Source organism: Mus caroli, chromosome 4 (assembly GCF_900094665.2).
Source record: "Mus caroli chromosome 4, CAROLI_EIJ_v1.1, whole genome shotgun sequence".
NCBI classification, from domain to species: domain Eukaryota; kingdom Metazoa; phylum Chordata; class Mammalia; order Rodentia; family Muridae; genus Mus; species Mus caroli.
Window position 1 is genome coordinate 81419399 of NC_034573.1, and position 15160 is coordinate 81434558.

At 39.6% G+C, this 15160-nt stretch overlaps 1 protein-coding gene across 1 annotated transcript; it reads right to left on the bottom strand.

The window, feature by feature from the left end:
* Positions 1-4378: 4378 nt before the first annotated feature.
* On the bottom strand, positions 4379-4924 carry LOC110293025 (interferon alpha-1-like). The gene has a single exon (XM_021160768.1). It carries the CDS (start codon positions 4922-4924, stop codon positions 4379-4381), a length of 546 nt encoding a protein of 181 aa, XP_021016427.1.
* Between the last annotated feature and the right edge of the window lie 10236 nt (positions 4925-15160).

The following is a 15160-nucleotide window of genomic DNA, read 5'->3' on the forward strand; positions in this document are numbered from 1 at the left end:
TTGGACTTGAAAAATTTATATGCCCCGATACAGGGGAACTCCAGGGCCAAAAAGGGGGAGTGGGTGGGTAGGGGAGTGGGGGGGAGGGTATGGGGGACTTTTTGGATAGCATTGGAAATGTAAATGAGGAAAATACCTAATAAAAATATTTTTAAAAAATAGGCAATGGAGGCTTTTCCAAGTCAGAAATACACTTTTAGTAAATGCAGAAACACCTGATTGGTTTCCCAGAATCCATGTGAAAGCCTGGACGTAGGTGATTCTTAGCTGGTATTGAGTAGATGTGACAAGCCTAAAGAAGACTCTAACACCAATGAAGGAATGGACATGCTAGCATGTGGAGAACATAGATGCAAAAGGGAGGAAAAGCTTCCTGAATTCATATATTCATATATATGCTTCCAGCAGAAGATCTGGCTCAAGGTAGAGGTGAGCCTTCTCATCTCAAAAATCAACAATACTGTTGTGTCTTCCTATCTTAATGTAGATCTTCCCTCTCCAAAGTAAGAAAAACTAGCTTACATATGTGTGTGATACCTTTTGGGGTTTCAGGTAATGTTACATGTAGTCAAGCAGACAACCAAGAATAACAAACACAATCTCAAAGACCAGTCAGTCAAGTAGCTATGGTGAGCCCTAGCTTAAGTGATGTAGAGAGTGATTGAGATAAAAACCTGACATTGATTGACATCTGGTCCCTCTGTGTGCACATGCAAATGAAAGCACACAAGTATGTGTATACAAAAGGGATTTTACAAGCTAGTACGACACGACAATCATGTATTATATGACATGGTGCACTGAATCTGACAGAAGAGAAAGTGGAGAATAGGTTTCAGCTCATTGGCAAGTCTCAAGGACTTTCTGTATAGGATGCTGAAAGCAGAAAATTAAAACAAGTAGTCGCTAAATGAGACATCTTGAAGCTAAAAGTCTTCAGTGTGACAAAGGATGACATTTATCAGGCAAACTGTATAAAGATGTTATCTTGGTTTTACAAACACAGTTATCTGATATTAAATCATGCTCATTGGTAAGATACTAGTTTGCCTGTCTATGTTCATAAACACATACACAGTTGCTCAATGCTTTACCTATGGTCAAAGTTCACCATCCATTTGTGTCAAAGACCACACTGTGTTGTGGATAGCCCTGAGGCTAATTATATTTGATGTTAATTCTGTTCTCCTGTGAGGTGTTTCGAACAAGGAATGAGTCAGCACTCAGGTGATTTCCTGTAAACCTGCTTCCCACTTTAATTTGTAAAATAAAAGAGGGCTGGTGATTAGGCAGATAAAGGGAAAGTGGAGCAGAAAGTGGGGAGAGAGAGAAGAAGAAGGGGAAAATGGGAGGGAGGGAGGGAGGGAGGGAGGGAGAGAGAGAGAGAGAGAGAGAGAGAGAGAGAGAGAGAAAGAGAGAGAGAGAGAGGATGCATAGGAAGAGGAAGAAGAAAAATGGAACAGAAGCAAATGGCCTGGAGAAACCACAAGTTCTAAGGGGTCTCATAGATGTGGAAGATGGTAGTGTAGTGGTAGATCTGCCCAATCTAGGTGCACAGCATGTATTCATATTGACTGATTGTGTTTTCACTGCCGGGGCATATTTGGGTTGGAGATTTACCACAACAACACTGCTTAGGCAACATGGCACTGTCCAGGCTCCATGACTGTCTGTGATAATGAAATAGTTCTCCAGAGCTATTGTGAGTACAATTAAAATATTACCTTATTATCCAATCATATTTGTGAAATTCAAAATTTATTCTTATGCACATGATATTGTAGTATGGTACTGTCTCTATTAAAAATGTTTCTATCAAATGACAGTAGAAGCAGTTCTAGCTTCTCAATGCAGGTATGGATCTGCATTGATCCCAGGCACCCTGCCCTTCAGGGACACTGATTTGTTAGCTTTACGCACAAACACAGCATGGAGAGACAGACTGTGGTGAACTCCGCAATGCTCCACCCAGAGTCTTTTTATCAAACAAGAAAATTCTCCATCCTTTTCTGTCTGTTTGTCTCTCTCTCACACACACACTCAGATGTGTGTGTGTGTGTATTTACATATACTAGCCTGTACACAATGCCTTCCTGTCAGTGCCTCACACTGGCCATGAAGCTCATTGATATAGCAAGATGTTAGCCAGATCACTGGGGTCAACTGCTTTCCTTAGTTAAGATGTTTCTTTGTCCTTCTCTACATCAATGGGTACTGATCACTGTGACTTAGGAACGGCAGACAGAGAGAACTGAATGTGGCAATGGTCATACTCTCATTTTTGAGGCGGAAAAACTTAGCTGTCTCCATCTTGCATGATGTTATTGTACTCAATTATATTTCATGGACAGTTGTTTGATGGTCCATGAAATATAATTCATGATAGAGTCCTTCTCATTTGGACCAGATGTTCCTTGTGGATTGGGTGTGCATTGACTAAAGTCTGGTTATGTGTGAAGGAATGATAGCTCAGCACTTTGTGTCCTCAGCCTGAGTTCCTGTCTCAGTCCTTCTGTTCCTGTGTCAATATTCAAATTCTGTTGAATAAAAACAAGTTATTCAATGTGGGATGTGAATCACAATATTACAATATATAATTTCTGAGCAAAGTGATATCTGAAGTTGTTTCATAGTGCAAGTAATGGATGCAAGTAATCCAAACAACAAAGTAGTAGAAACAATGTTAGCTATTAACATGAAATGTACAAGATCTATATTGATTACATTAAAGAAAGTTATGAAAGTTACTATATTTTCAAGTGACCTCAGGTTCAGTGCAATCTAAATCAAGATTTCAATCATATTTCTCACAGAAGTATCACTTTAAAAATACATATGGAACCATGAAGATACCAATGACTAAAACAGTGTTGTGTTCATAGTGTCAAAATGTCTGATTTTAAACTACAGGCACATGTCTAAGAGAGGGTTCCTGCACTAGCTCTTGCCAATAAACACAGAGACCCGCAACTGCTCACTGAGCAGAAATTAAAAGGCTGATTTCCTGACCTCAAGGATCATTAAGGAAGAGGGAATAGAAACGTTGTAAGAGTCAGATATAGTGGATGACTACAATAAATTGTAAGAGCCAGAAACCATGGATGAATGCGGTGTTCTTGGACACAACAGAGTTGTTGTACAAGTAACCTGAAAGTAGGCATGAATGAATCAACAAGACCAAGACAGCCAAAATAATATCTTGAAAAAATGGAGACAATGTCACCAGTAGCTGAGGAGCTACAGCAAACTGATGGCTGCTGTGTGAGAGAGATTCAGTTATCCTCAGGGATGGGTCTCCTGAGAGAGGCTACCCATGCTCAAGGAGATGGCACTGTAACATGAACAGCTAGAAGAAAAAAGGTGAAGGAGGAAGAGGAAGAGAAGGAAAAAGGGAAGGAGGAAGGAAGGGAGGGAGGAAAGGAAAGGATAGAAGAGGAGAGGGGAAGAGAGGAGAGGAGAGGAGAGGAGAGGAGAGGAGAGGAGGAAGGGGAGGAGGAGTAGAATAAACAAAAAAGAGAAATGTCCATAAAGTTTAGAGGGAATAGTGGTGTTTCAAAGCGTTTGAAGAGTTTAGAGTCAGTTTACTTACCTGGTAGGATTTATTCCAAGGGCTGGCTCCCTGTTTCTTGGCATGCTTTTCTGTGCTATATAGGCAAGTCAACCATTTATCATGATCTATTTTGTACTGTTGTACCTGCTCTCACTCATACTTAGAACCCAAAACAGTTAAACTCATCAAAGGTGAGAGTAGATGATGGGTACCAGAGGTCAGGAAATTCAGATGGAAAATTACACTGGAAAATATTAGGGCAAAAAGGACTAAGATACAGTGTGGCAATAGCAAGATTCTCTGGCTTTCTACTGCACAGTATGCTGGCTATATTGAAGGAATACCTTATGCAGGAGAGACACAGAGGGAAAGCTTTAGGGTGTGTAGAAACATTATCCAGTCTGAGTTTTGAGTAGAGTTCATTTGTACAGTTTGAATGCTGTGGCGAAAACTGTTACGAACAAAGGAAAAGTTTGAAGAGATACTGAATTAACTAATCAGGGTGTTTTACAAAGCAAATTTATTTGAATAACCAATAATTTTAATTACATATGATGTGTGCTATTTAAAGAAAATAACACTGTAAGACTGCATATAAATACATCAAATCAAATTAATGAGATAAACAAATAAATATAACCAAAGGAATGCAGGAACAAATGCTTTTACATGTAGACAAAATTTGGTCAGTTTGCTGAAACATCTAGGCAGGCTGATTGTATTCATTGCAAAATAAATGAGACTAAATAGAAGAGCTTATAAAGTGAGATGCAGTGTCCTAGTACAGGAGTGTCCTCTCCACTTTGGCTGAGGACTCATTCATCTCATTCAGTCTTGCCAGCAAGAAGACAGGGCTCTCCAGACTTCTGTTCTGACCACCTCCCAGGCACAGGGGCTGTGTTTCTTCTCTCTCAGGTACACAGTGATCCCGTGGAAATATTTCCTCACAGCTAGAAGGGAGTTTTCCTGGGTCAGGGGAGGTTCCTGCACCCCCACTTGCTGCATCAGACAGGCTTTGAGGTCATTGAGCTGCTGATGGAGGTTATTGCAGAATGAGTCTAGAATGGTTGCATCCCAAGCAGCAGATGAGTCCTTTGATGTGAAGATGTTCAGGACCTGCTGGGTCAGCTCAAGGAGAACAGGGATGGCTTGAGCCTTCTGGATATGCTGGGCATCCACCTTCTCCAAGGGGAATCCAAAGTCCTTTCTGTACTTTAGACAGAAGACAGGGGAGAGTCTTCTCATTTGTTCTAGGAGTGTCAAGGCTTTCTTGTTCCTTAGGTTTTGTGTCTGAGGCAGATCACTCCCTAGAGAACAGGTTGACCAGTAGCTCATCACTATGAGGGCCATCAGGAAAGCACAATGCCTAGCCATTTTAGATCTTGCAGATGCTATTGATTCTGTTTGGTCCTGAACCTTCCCCTCTAGATTCTCTGAAGACCATCCTGTGTGGATGTGTCTTAAATAGAGCAAACACTAGATTTTTTCATTTTACTTTCTGAATCCCCTCCCCTTATTTCACCATTGTCTTTTTACTTTTTTTTTTTTTAACTCATTCTCTGACTAAGTTTGGACATTTTTAAAACCATTGTGGCTTTCCCTATTGCTTCCTCTTTCACTGCTTCCCTCTGAAAGATGTTTTTTACAGGTTTTCAGATTTTCTTTTTCTAACTAGAATTGTCATTAATTATTACAGTATAAGCCGGGCATGTTGGCGCATGCCTTTAATTCTAGCACTTGGGAGGCAGAGACAGGCGAATCTCTGAGTTTGAGGCCAGCCTGGTCTATAGAGTGAGTTCCAGGACAGCCAGGGCTACACAGAGAAACCCTGTCTTGAAAAAAAATTACAGTATATTTAAACACTTTCTGTCTGAAATGTACACAACTCTTGTAATGAAACAATTCTTTCAAATTATTCCATAAAGGTGGTTAATATCTGTAAGGTCCATTTGATTTATAATGTCTGTTACTTTCATATTTGTTTAGTTTCTGTCTCAGTGACCTGTTCATTGATCAGAATCAAGTGTTGAAGTCTCCCACTATTAGCTCATGATGTTCAATGTGTTGTTTAAGCTTTAGTAATGGTTCTTTTAGGAATGTGGATACCCTTATATTTGTCACATAGTTGTTCAGAATTGAAATGTTCTACTGGTGGATTTTTGCATTGATGAGTATGAAATGCCCTTCCCTTTCTCTTTTGACTACTTTTGAATGGAAATCTATTTTATGACATATTAGAATTGCTACTTGAGCTTGTTTTTTGGGACGATTTGCTTGGAAAACCTTATTACAAGCCCTTCTTTACTCTAAGGTAATGCCTATTTTTGTTGCCGAGGTATAGTTCTTGTATATAGAAGAATGATGAATCCTGTTTATGCATCCATTCTATTAGCCTGTGTCTTTTCATTGAGGAGCTGAGTCTATTGGGAGATATTAGTGACCCTTGACTGTTCCTGTAATTTTCAATTTGTTGGTGGTTGTGTGTGTGTGTGCATGTGTGATGTGTGATGTGTGTGTGTGTGTTTGTATTAGAATGAGTTATGATCCAGCTAGTGCAAAAAAAAAATGGCTGCCTATGTGTGGAATGTCCCACAATATAGTAATTGTCATCCCACATGGGTAGATTTCTTAGCAGGTGTTGATTATATTCTGAAATCCAAAAACAATAGACTCTAATACTAGTAAAATGAATGGATTTGCTGGCAAGATGAGAACACACATGCAAACAGCAAAAGCTTCCTTTCTTCATGTACATACATAGGATTACAGCAGGAGGTCTGGCTCAGAATAGAGCTGAGTCTTTTTTTTTTTTTTTTTTTCGAGACAGGGTTTCTCTGTGTAGCCCTGGTTGTCCTGGCNCTCNCTTTGTAGNCCAGGCTGGCCTCGAACTCAGAAATCCGCCTGCCTCTGCCTCCCGAGTGCTGGGATTAAAGGCGTGCGCCACCACGCCCGGCGAGCTGAGTCTTAACATCTCAAAGATCCAGATTATTTTCCCACTCCAAGTTAAGCAAAAGTACCTCAGAAGTGTGGCCATACATATTAGGGTTTCTGTCAATTCCACATGTAGTCAAGTAGATATATAAGAACAGCCATCCCAAGCTCACAGGCCAACCATTCTGACTGCAATTGTGAGCCCTAGATTAAGTGAGAGATGCTGTCACAGAAAATGAGGTAGAGAGTGACTGAGGTAAAAACTTGACACTGATTGACATCTGACCCCACTGTATGCACATGCAAGGGGGAATAGACAGCATGTATGTACAATAGGGCTTTTATAACCTAAAACACTTTAACAATTATATATTACAGTTAATTAAAATTTATTATTATTCATAAAGTGAGTCCAAGGTATATAGCAATACTGAAAAAGAAAAGAACTGGTACAGGTGTCAGCATCCTTGCACTCACAACATATTACAGAACTATAATAGTAAAATGACCATGGGCTTGGAATAAAAACATCTGGTTGATCTATGGAATAGAATTGAAGACCCAGATGTAAGTCCTCACAAATACTGACACCTTGTTTTTATCTTAGATCACGAAAGTACACACTAGAAATAGGAGACCACCTTCAAAACATGGTGCTCATCTAACTAGATGGTTGCATGTAGAAGCATGGAAATGGATCCATATTCATCATCCTGTTTTAAAAAAAAAAACTCAATTGCATATCAAGGACCTTGATATATGAGGTGGTGCACTGAGTCTGATGGAAGAGAAAGCGGTGAATAAGCTTCATCCCACTGGCAAGTAAGACTTTCTGCATGGGATGCTGAAACAGAAGCACTAAGAACATCAATTCCTAACTGAAACATCATGAAGATAAAAGAACTTCAGTGTGACAAAGGATGCATTGACTCAGGCAAAGTATATAATATAACCTTGGTTTTGCAAACACAATTATGTGATATTAAACCATGGTCATTGGTAAAATACTAGCTTGCCTGTCTGTGTTAACAAACACATACAGGGTATCTCAGTGCATTTCCTCTGGTCCCACAATGAATGCTTACTTTCCTTTGGTGTCAAGGTCTACATGCTTAGGAAACATGGCAATAACCAGGCTCCATGACTATCTGTGATAGCAAAGTAGCTCTCTAGAACTGTTGTGAGTACTGTTAAAATATTACCTAATATTATGATCATTTTGGTTAACTTGAAATTTTTATTCTTATAAACATAATGTTGTAATATGGTCCAATATCTACTAAAATCTTCTGATATGCTGAGCTATGCCAATGTATAGCACACATCTCCCTTCAAAAGGACTAAGAATTAGGTAACTACACATCAATTAAAAGTGACCATGGACTTGAGCACAGATTTGGAATACACCATGTGGTATGTGCCATTGTAGAATAGGTTACTTGGACTCTTGGAAGTCACAGATTAAAGGACAGTCATAAATCAATGCATTTTCCAAACACGCCATCGCTGGTATCAGCAGGCCAAGCAGCAGGTGGAGAATCTCTTCAGTGTGTTCAGGTGTTATTTTATAGCATTCCTAGCTCAGGGATGGTTTTCTCAGTTTTACAACACATTCCACATTGTTTATAAAATGCTCAAAATGATGTGAGTTTGGTTGTGAATCACTACTGTGAGGACTGCACAGAGACTCCTTCTTCTCCAGAGAATTCCCATTACTGAAGATTTGAGAGAAAGGACACAAAAGGGCTTTTTGTACACATTTAGATGTCCATTGTTCAGAAGAAATGACCTTTGAGGACCTAAGATGGTTTTTTCTCTCTCAGAGAATTGAAGGGAATGGAGCTTTCTAATCTAAAGTTGGTTCTTCTGGGGGAAAGTCTGTTTTAGTGAGGAAGAAACTCTGCCAGGAATCAGAATTCTATAGAGAAGAACCAGAGTTGGACTGTTTGTTCTTTGCAGGGCATGGCCAGTAGGTGGTGATCTTCTTCCCTAAATTTTTCTCATAATTTGAAGATTTGGTTCCTTTTTCTTTGTTTCTTCTTTCTTTGTATCTTTTCCCTTTCCTTTCCTTTCCTTTCCTTTCCTTTCCTTTCCTTTCCTTTCCTTTCCTTTCCTTTCCTTTCCTTTCCTTTCCTTTCCTTTCCTTCTTTTTTTCAAAACAGCATTAAGTCATTAAACGAACATTCTCTTAATTTCTAGATATCAGAGGAGATTCTTATACATGTGACTTGCATTCAAACCTTGAACTAGTGGTTATACATTTTCAGAAAAAAATTCTAGTCAGAAGTAGGAAAAAACCAGTTGCACAGTGAGCAGCGCTGGTTAATGAGGTACAAATGAGCTGCACACACTGGGACTTTCTGCATCAGCAAGGATGACACAATGGCAGTGAAACTGAAAGGTGGGGTCTGGGACAACAGGGAGGTACTGGGAGTCTATTAGGGGGAAAGCTGTGTGTGTGTGCGCATGCGTACATAATTTTATATAGTGCGTACTGCTATTATGCATTGTATATACAGTGCATCGTGTACAATATATGCATTTATGTGTAGTTTGACTTTCAGTTTCTGTCTAGGACACAGATGCCTATATAATTTGTCAGCCTTCTTACTTAATATTGAATTCAGTGATTAATCTTGTGTGTGCAATGTTTCTAATGGCCAAAATCTTTAGGCAGTTCTGACACACAGCAAGGGCTTTCAGTGCCTCTACTGTCTATAATTTTCATTTATTCCTTTATCTTTCCTGATAAAAGAAAAGTGTTGGTGATAGAGCAAAAAGAAGTCTCCACTTCTGTTTTATTTCTTGTTTCTACTTTCCTAGAAAGAAAACCCTGGTGTTGGTTTGTGTCACTAAACCAAAAATATGATGTCATTGGAAATAAAAGCCAAAAAAGGAACTGATTCATCAACCAAACGACAAAGCAGTAGCAACAATTTTGGGATTAAGATAAAAATAACAAGGTCTATGGTAATTAAATAGAATAATGTTATGAAAAATGATTATATTTTCAAGTGATGTTCAGGTTCAATACAATTCAAATTAAACCTTTGTGGGAATGTGTGATCTTAGAGAACATAAGATGACCTGAAAGACCTTGCTAGAATAGCATGCTGGGTACCTTCCACTAGAAGGTTGTGTTGAATACTCCCTTCCCAGAATGTCCCAGCAAAACAGGCTTTACAAGAAAGCAAGGCAGGTGCAGATAATAACCAAGAATGTTTCAGTTCCCTCTTCTGGTGAATAAGACTTCACTCCAGACCATCAAAGCTGCTTAAGGAAGGTCATGAAAAGACACTTGCCTCTCTGGAAGGGAGAGGCTAATTACCATTTCTAAAGGGGGGAATGAAAAGGTCAGCTCGGGCCAACAATGGACTTAAACCAACTCATGTTGTTATCAAGGTCTACCCACATACTGTATAAAAAGTGTGTGTCTAGGAGATTTGGGGTTGCCTCTACCCTGATTGCAGAATGGCCCCAACACATCAGATCAATAAACATCATGCTTATTACATCGATCTCCACTCTGTGCTTCTGTGATTGGGACATCCTGGACATAAAATTCATCTGCTCTTACACCTTCAATAATGTTTCTCCCAGAAGCATCACTTTTAAAAATACATGAGGAATCATGAAGATACCAAAGAATAAAGGCATTTTGTGTTGTACTCATACTATCATAATACCCAATTTGAAATTACAGCTTATATGTAAGAGAAGGTTTCTACATTGGCCAACTTTTGCCACAGAAAGCTCTTTCAGTCCATGCCAATAAATACAGGGACCCACAATTGGTCACTGAGCAGAAAATAAAAGGTTGATTTCATGTCATCAAGGATCACTGCACAAGGGGAGGCAGAGTGCTTGTAATAAACAGATGCAGTGGATAAGGACAACAAAGCCGTGTTCTTGAACACAGTAGAGTTGTTATACAAATGTATGGAGAGTCACTATGACTGAGTAAATGCCAACCCAGACAAAAATCCCAGCTTGGAAAACAGTCAATTCTACCTGTAGATGAGGAACAATGGCAACTGGTAGCTGCTGGGAAAAAGACATTCAGTTATCCTCAGGGATAGGACCCCTGAGGGAGACTACTCCTGCTCCAAGAGATGGCACTGTACTGTGCATAAGTAGAAGGATCAAGAAGAAGGAGGAAAAGGAGTAGCAGGGTGGGGTGGGGGAGTAGGAGGTAGAAGAATGAAGTAGAAAAAGAGGAGAAAGGCACAAACAATTGAGAGGAAATAGTGTTGTTTCAAAAGATTAATTTTATAGGCCTTTCACTTTCCTCCTGGGATTTATTTCAAGGGCTGGTTCTTGAGGCTATTATGAATAGAGGTAATTCCTATTTTTTTTTCTTGGTCTGTTTGTCTGTGCTATATAGGCAGGATGACATTTTTCTTCATCTATATGTACTGCTGTACTTGATCTCACTCATACTTAGAACCCAAAACAGTTAAACTCATCGAAGATGAGAGTAGATGATTGGTACTGGAGGACAGGGAAGTCAGATGGAAGATTATTCCAGGAAATCCAGGAAATATTGTGTCAAAGAGGACTAAGGAATGTGACAGGAGCAAGATTATATGGCTTTCTACTGCACAGCATTGTGCTATAAATCTAGACAAATCCTAAATACTGGAGAGAAGTACAAATGAAGCTGTAAGTTTTGTGTAAATACTATGCACTATTCAATCTTATTTTTAGACATTGCTCATTTGTGTAATGTTTATGATGTACAGTACAATGTTTAAAACATTTAAAGTTTTTGAATACATATGAAAGTAACAAAGCAAAAGTGATTTATTGAGTAAAACGTAATTGAATACAAAACAATTTAATTACATATGATGGTTTGATATATTAAAGAAGATATAAGAGCAGACCTTGGGCACAAAATCTGCAGTCAGTCCCACAACACCCACAGGAAGCTCGACTCCCAGGCACTCTAACATGCCCAGGATCATAGGATCATAGGGGAGGAGGCCATAACTGCCCCAACATCAGGGAGTAACTGGAACAAGCAAGATCCAGGCACTCAGGAACCCTGCCTGGCCAGTGGTACAAGTTCCTTCTGGTCTGAGCCAGTGCCCTGAGCAGACCTTGGACACAAACTCTGCAGTTAGGCCCACAATATCCAGAGGAAACTCTACTCCCAGGTGCTCTAACGCACCCTGGATCATAGAATCACAGAATCCCATGATCACAGGATCACAGAGATAGCTGGACTCTGAGGAGTTCTGACACAACCAGAATCACAGGAGGGACAGGCTCTAGTCAGATACAGTGAGGGCAGGTAGCACTAGAAATAACCAGAAGGCAAGAGACAAGCATAAGAAGACAAGCAACAGAAATCAAGGTTACTTGGCATCATCAGAACCCAGTTCTCCCACCAAGCAAGTCATAGATACACCATCATACAGATCAGAAAGATGTAAATAGCAGAAGTACTATGGAAAGAAATGAGCCATGGTGGAGGTGTCCTACTTGTGATAGATTACTGCATCTCTCAACCCTCATCAGAAAAGGTTCCTTTTGCATTAGGTGGCCAGATTGGTCACTATGCAGGAATGAAGATTGCAGGAGTTATTGGTCCTAAGTAGGACATCTCTATTACACAATCCCTTCCCAAGGTTCAGGATTCGGAAGATGTAGTGGAGTGATTGTAAGAGTCAGAAAGAGAGGATGACAACAGCAAGAGTTTGTTCACAATACAACAGCACACTTGCACATATGAATTGATCATGGCTATGACTGCAGACTGGAAGACCTAGACACAACCCCTTCTTCAAACTGAGAAGACAGCAAGTATTCCTACTCCAAGATGAGTTCATATTAGCAATTGAGGTCTCTTGTCAAAGGGAATGACTCAGCCTCAGGAGTTAGGTCATTAAGAGGCTACCCATGATCTGCTAAATGGCCCTGTACTCATGTACATAAAGGCACACATTCCTGGACATGAACATGCTCATAGCTGATAAGTACTCATTTCCTTTCTCTGTTCTTAAATCTTTCATATTGGTGAAAAGCAGTGTGGGGGTCAAGCTTCATGTAAAACACTATGCATATGTAAGCATTTAATTGTTCATAGCTGTATTTTTCTCATCATTTTATACATATGGACTAAGTACTATAATTGTGTGCAAATTGGTTTTCTATCAGACACATTGTACCTTCTGTAGATACACAGAGCAGGAAACTGGCCACTATTTTCCTATCATAACCTTCTCAGTGGATTATTAGCACAGCCATATCCACGAAATATGGTAAGAGTCATGAAGCCAGCACCACTGTTTGACACAGTTCCAGCCAGATGAACCTAATGGGGCAGTTGCTGCCACTGTATCTCTCACTTTTGGATTTTTTCTCACTGTGCTGCATTCTTGAGGGCTTTCTGCATTTTCACTTTATGTCTTTTCCTGTGAAAATTATGTTGAGTCCTTTAAGTAAATCCGACAATTAATTTTATCTGGCCCTATTTGGAAGTCTCCTTTATTAAGCAAAAATAAACAGATAGCTACATGAGGCCATCACTTCAAAATCTTTTTGGGGTATCTGGCTCTGAGCAAATTCAGACAATACAATTAGTGCAGGATGAAGAGAGACCATTGACAAACTCTGACTGTCCGGGATAGTCAAGGCCATTCCTTACAATAATTTTATAGCTCTCTGAAATGTAGTTCAAAGATACATACTCATACATGGTAAACCTCTGGCTTAATAGAACCCAGTAAATAAGAATGAGTGAATAAAATAACCTTTTACTACTTTATAGTATAGATGATGAAACATATAGTAAAAGAAGTTAACTATTTATCTTTGCTGTTTATAAAAAGATCAATTCAGATATTTTGTGTTTGTCTGGGATGCTTCCGAACTGCATATACTGCCAGTCTAAAAACATATTGTCATATAATAAATGAGTTTGTTTTGAAGGAGACATTCTTCGGATTCTTTAGATTGGAGTTATAGGTATAATAGCAAAAATAAAGTCTGTTCTGCTTGTATTTCCTTTTTTATATTGGGTATTTTATTTATTTACATTTCAAATGTTATCCCATTTCTGGGTTTCCCCTCCAGAAACCCCTATCACATCTCTCTCCCCCTGCTTTTATGAGGGTGCTTGCCCACCCATTCCCAGCACCCTACCCTTGCATTCCCTTACAGTAGGGCATCGAGCCTTCACAGGACCAAGGGCCTCTCCTCCCATTGATGCCTGACAAGGCCATCCTCTGCTACATATGCAGCTGAAGCCATGGGTCCATCCATGTGTACTCTTTGGTTGGTGGTTTAGTCTGTGGGAGCTCTGCGGGGTCTGGTTAGTTGATATTATTGTTCTACCTATAGGGTTGAAAAACTCTCCATCTCCTCCAGTCCTTTCGCTAATTCCTCTATTGGTGACCCCATGCTCAGTCCAATGGTTGGCTGCAAGCATCCACATCTGTATATGTCAGGCTCTGGCAGAGCCTCTTGGGAGACAGCTATATCAGGCTCCTTTCAGCAAGCATTTCTTCACAACTACAATAATGAGTGGGTTTGGTGTCTTTATATGGGATGGATTCCCAGGTAGGGCAGTCTCTGGATGGACTTTCCTTCCATCTCTGCTCCACATTTTGTCTCCCTATTTCTTCCCATTAGTATTTTGTTACCCATTCTAAAAAGGACCAAAGGACCCACTTTGGTCTTCCTTCTTGAGCTTAATGTGGTCTGTGAATTACATTTTGGGTGTTCCGAGCTTTGGGGCTAATATCCACTTATCAGTGAGTGTTTGCCATGTGAGTTCTTTTGTGACTGGGTTACCTCAATCAGCATGGTATTTTCTAGTTCCATCCATTTGCCTAAGAATTTCATGAAGTCATTGTTTTTAATAGCTGAGTAGTACACCTTTGTGTAAATGTACCACATTTTCTGTATCCATTCCTGTTTTAAAAANAAAAAAAAAAAAAAAAAAAAATCTAGGTTCTTTCTACCTTCTAGTGATTATAAATAAGGCTGTGATGAACATAATGGAGTATGTGTCATTGTTATATGTTGGATCATCTTTTGGGTATATGCCCAGGAGTGGTATACCTGGATCCTCAGGTAATACTATGTCCAATTTTCTGAGGAATCGCCAGACTGATTTACAGAGTGGTTCTAGCGGCTTGCAGTCCCACCAACAATGGAGGAGTGTTCCTCTTTCTCTACATCCTCACCAGCATCTGCTGTCACTTGAGTTTTTGAACTTAGTCATTCTTACTGGTGTGAGGTAGAATCTCAGGGTTGTTTTGATTTGCACTTCCCTGATGACAAAAGATGTTTAACATTTCTTTAGGTGCTTCTCAGGCATTCGGTATTCCTCAGTTGAGAATTCTTTTAGCTCTGTTGCCCATTTTTTAATAGGGTTATTTGGTTCTCTGGAGTCTAACTTCTTGAGTTCTTTATATATATTGAATATTAGCCCTTTTTCAGATGTAAGATTGGTAAAGATCTTTTCCCAATCTGATGTTGTATCCTATTGACAGTCCTTTGCCTTACAGAAGCTTTGCAATATTATGAGGTCCCATTTTTCCATTCTTAATCTTAGAGCCTAAGCCATTGCTTTTCTGTTCAGGAAATTTTCCCCTGTGTCCATGTGTTCGAGGTGCTTCCCCACTTTCTGTTCTATTAGATTTAGTGTATCTGGTTTTATATGGAGGT

What these genes read in the sequence shown, in the direction of transcription:
- LOC110293025 (XM_021160768.1), bottom strand. Translation starts at nt 4,924, where the DNA reads ATGGCTAGGCATTGTGCTTTCCTGATGGCCCTCATAGTGATGAGCTAC.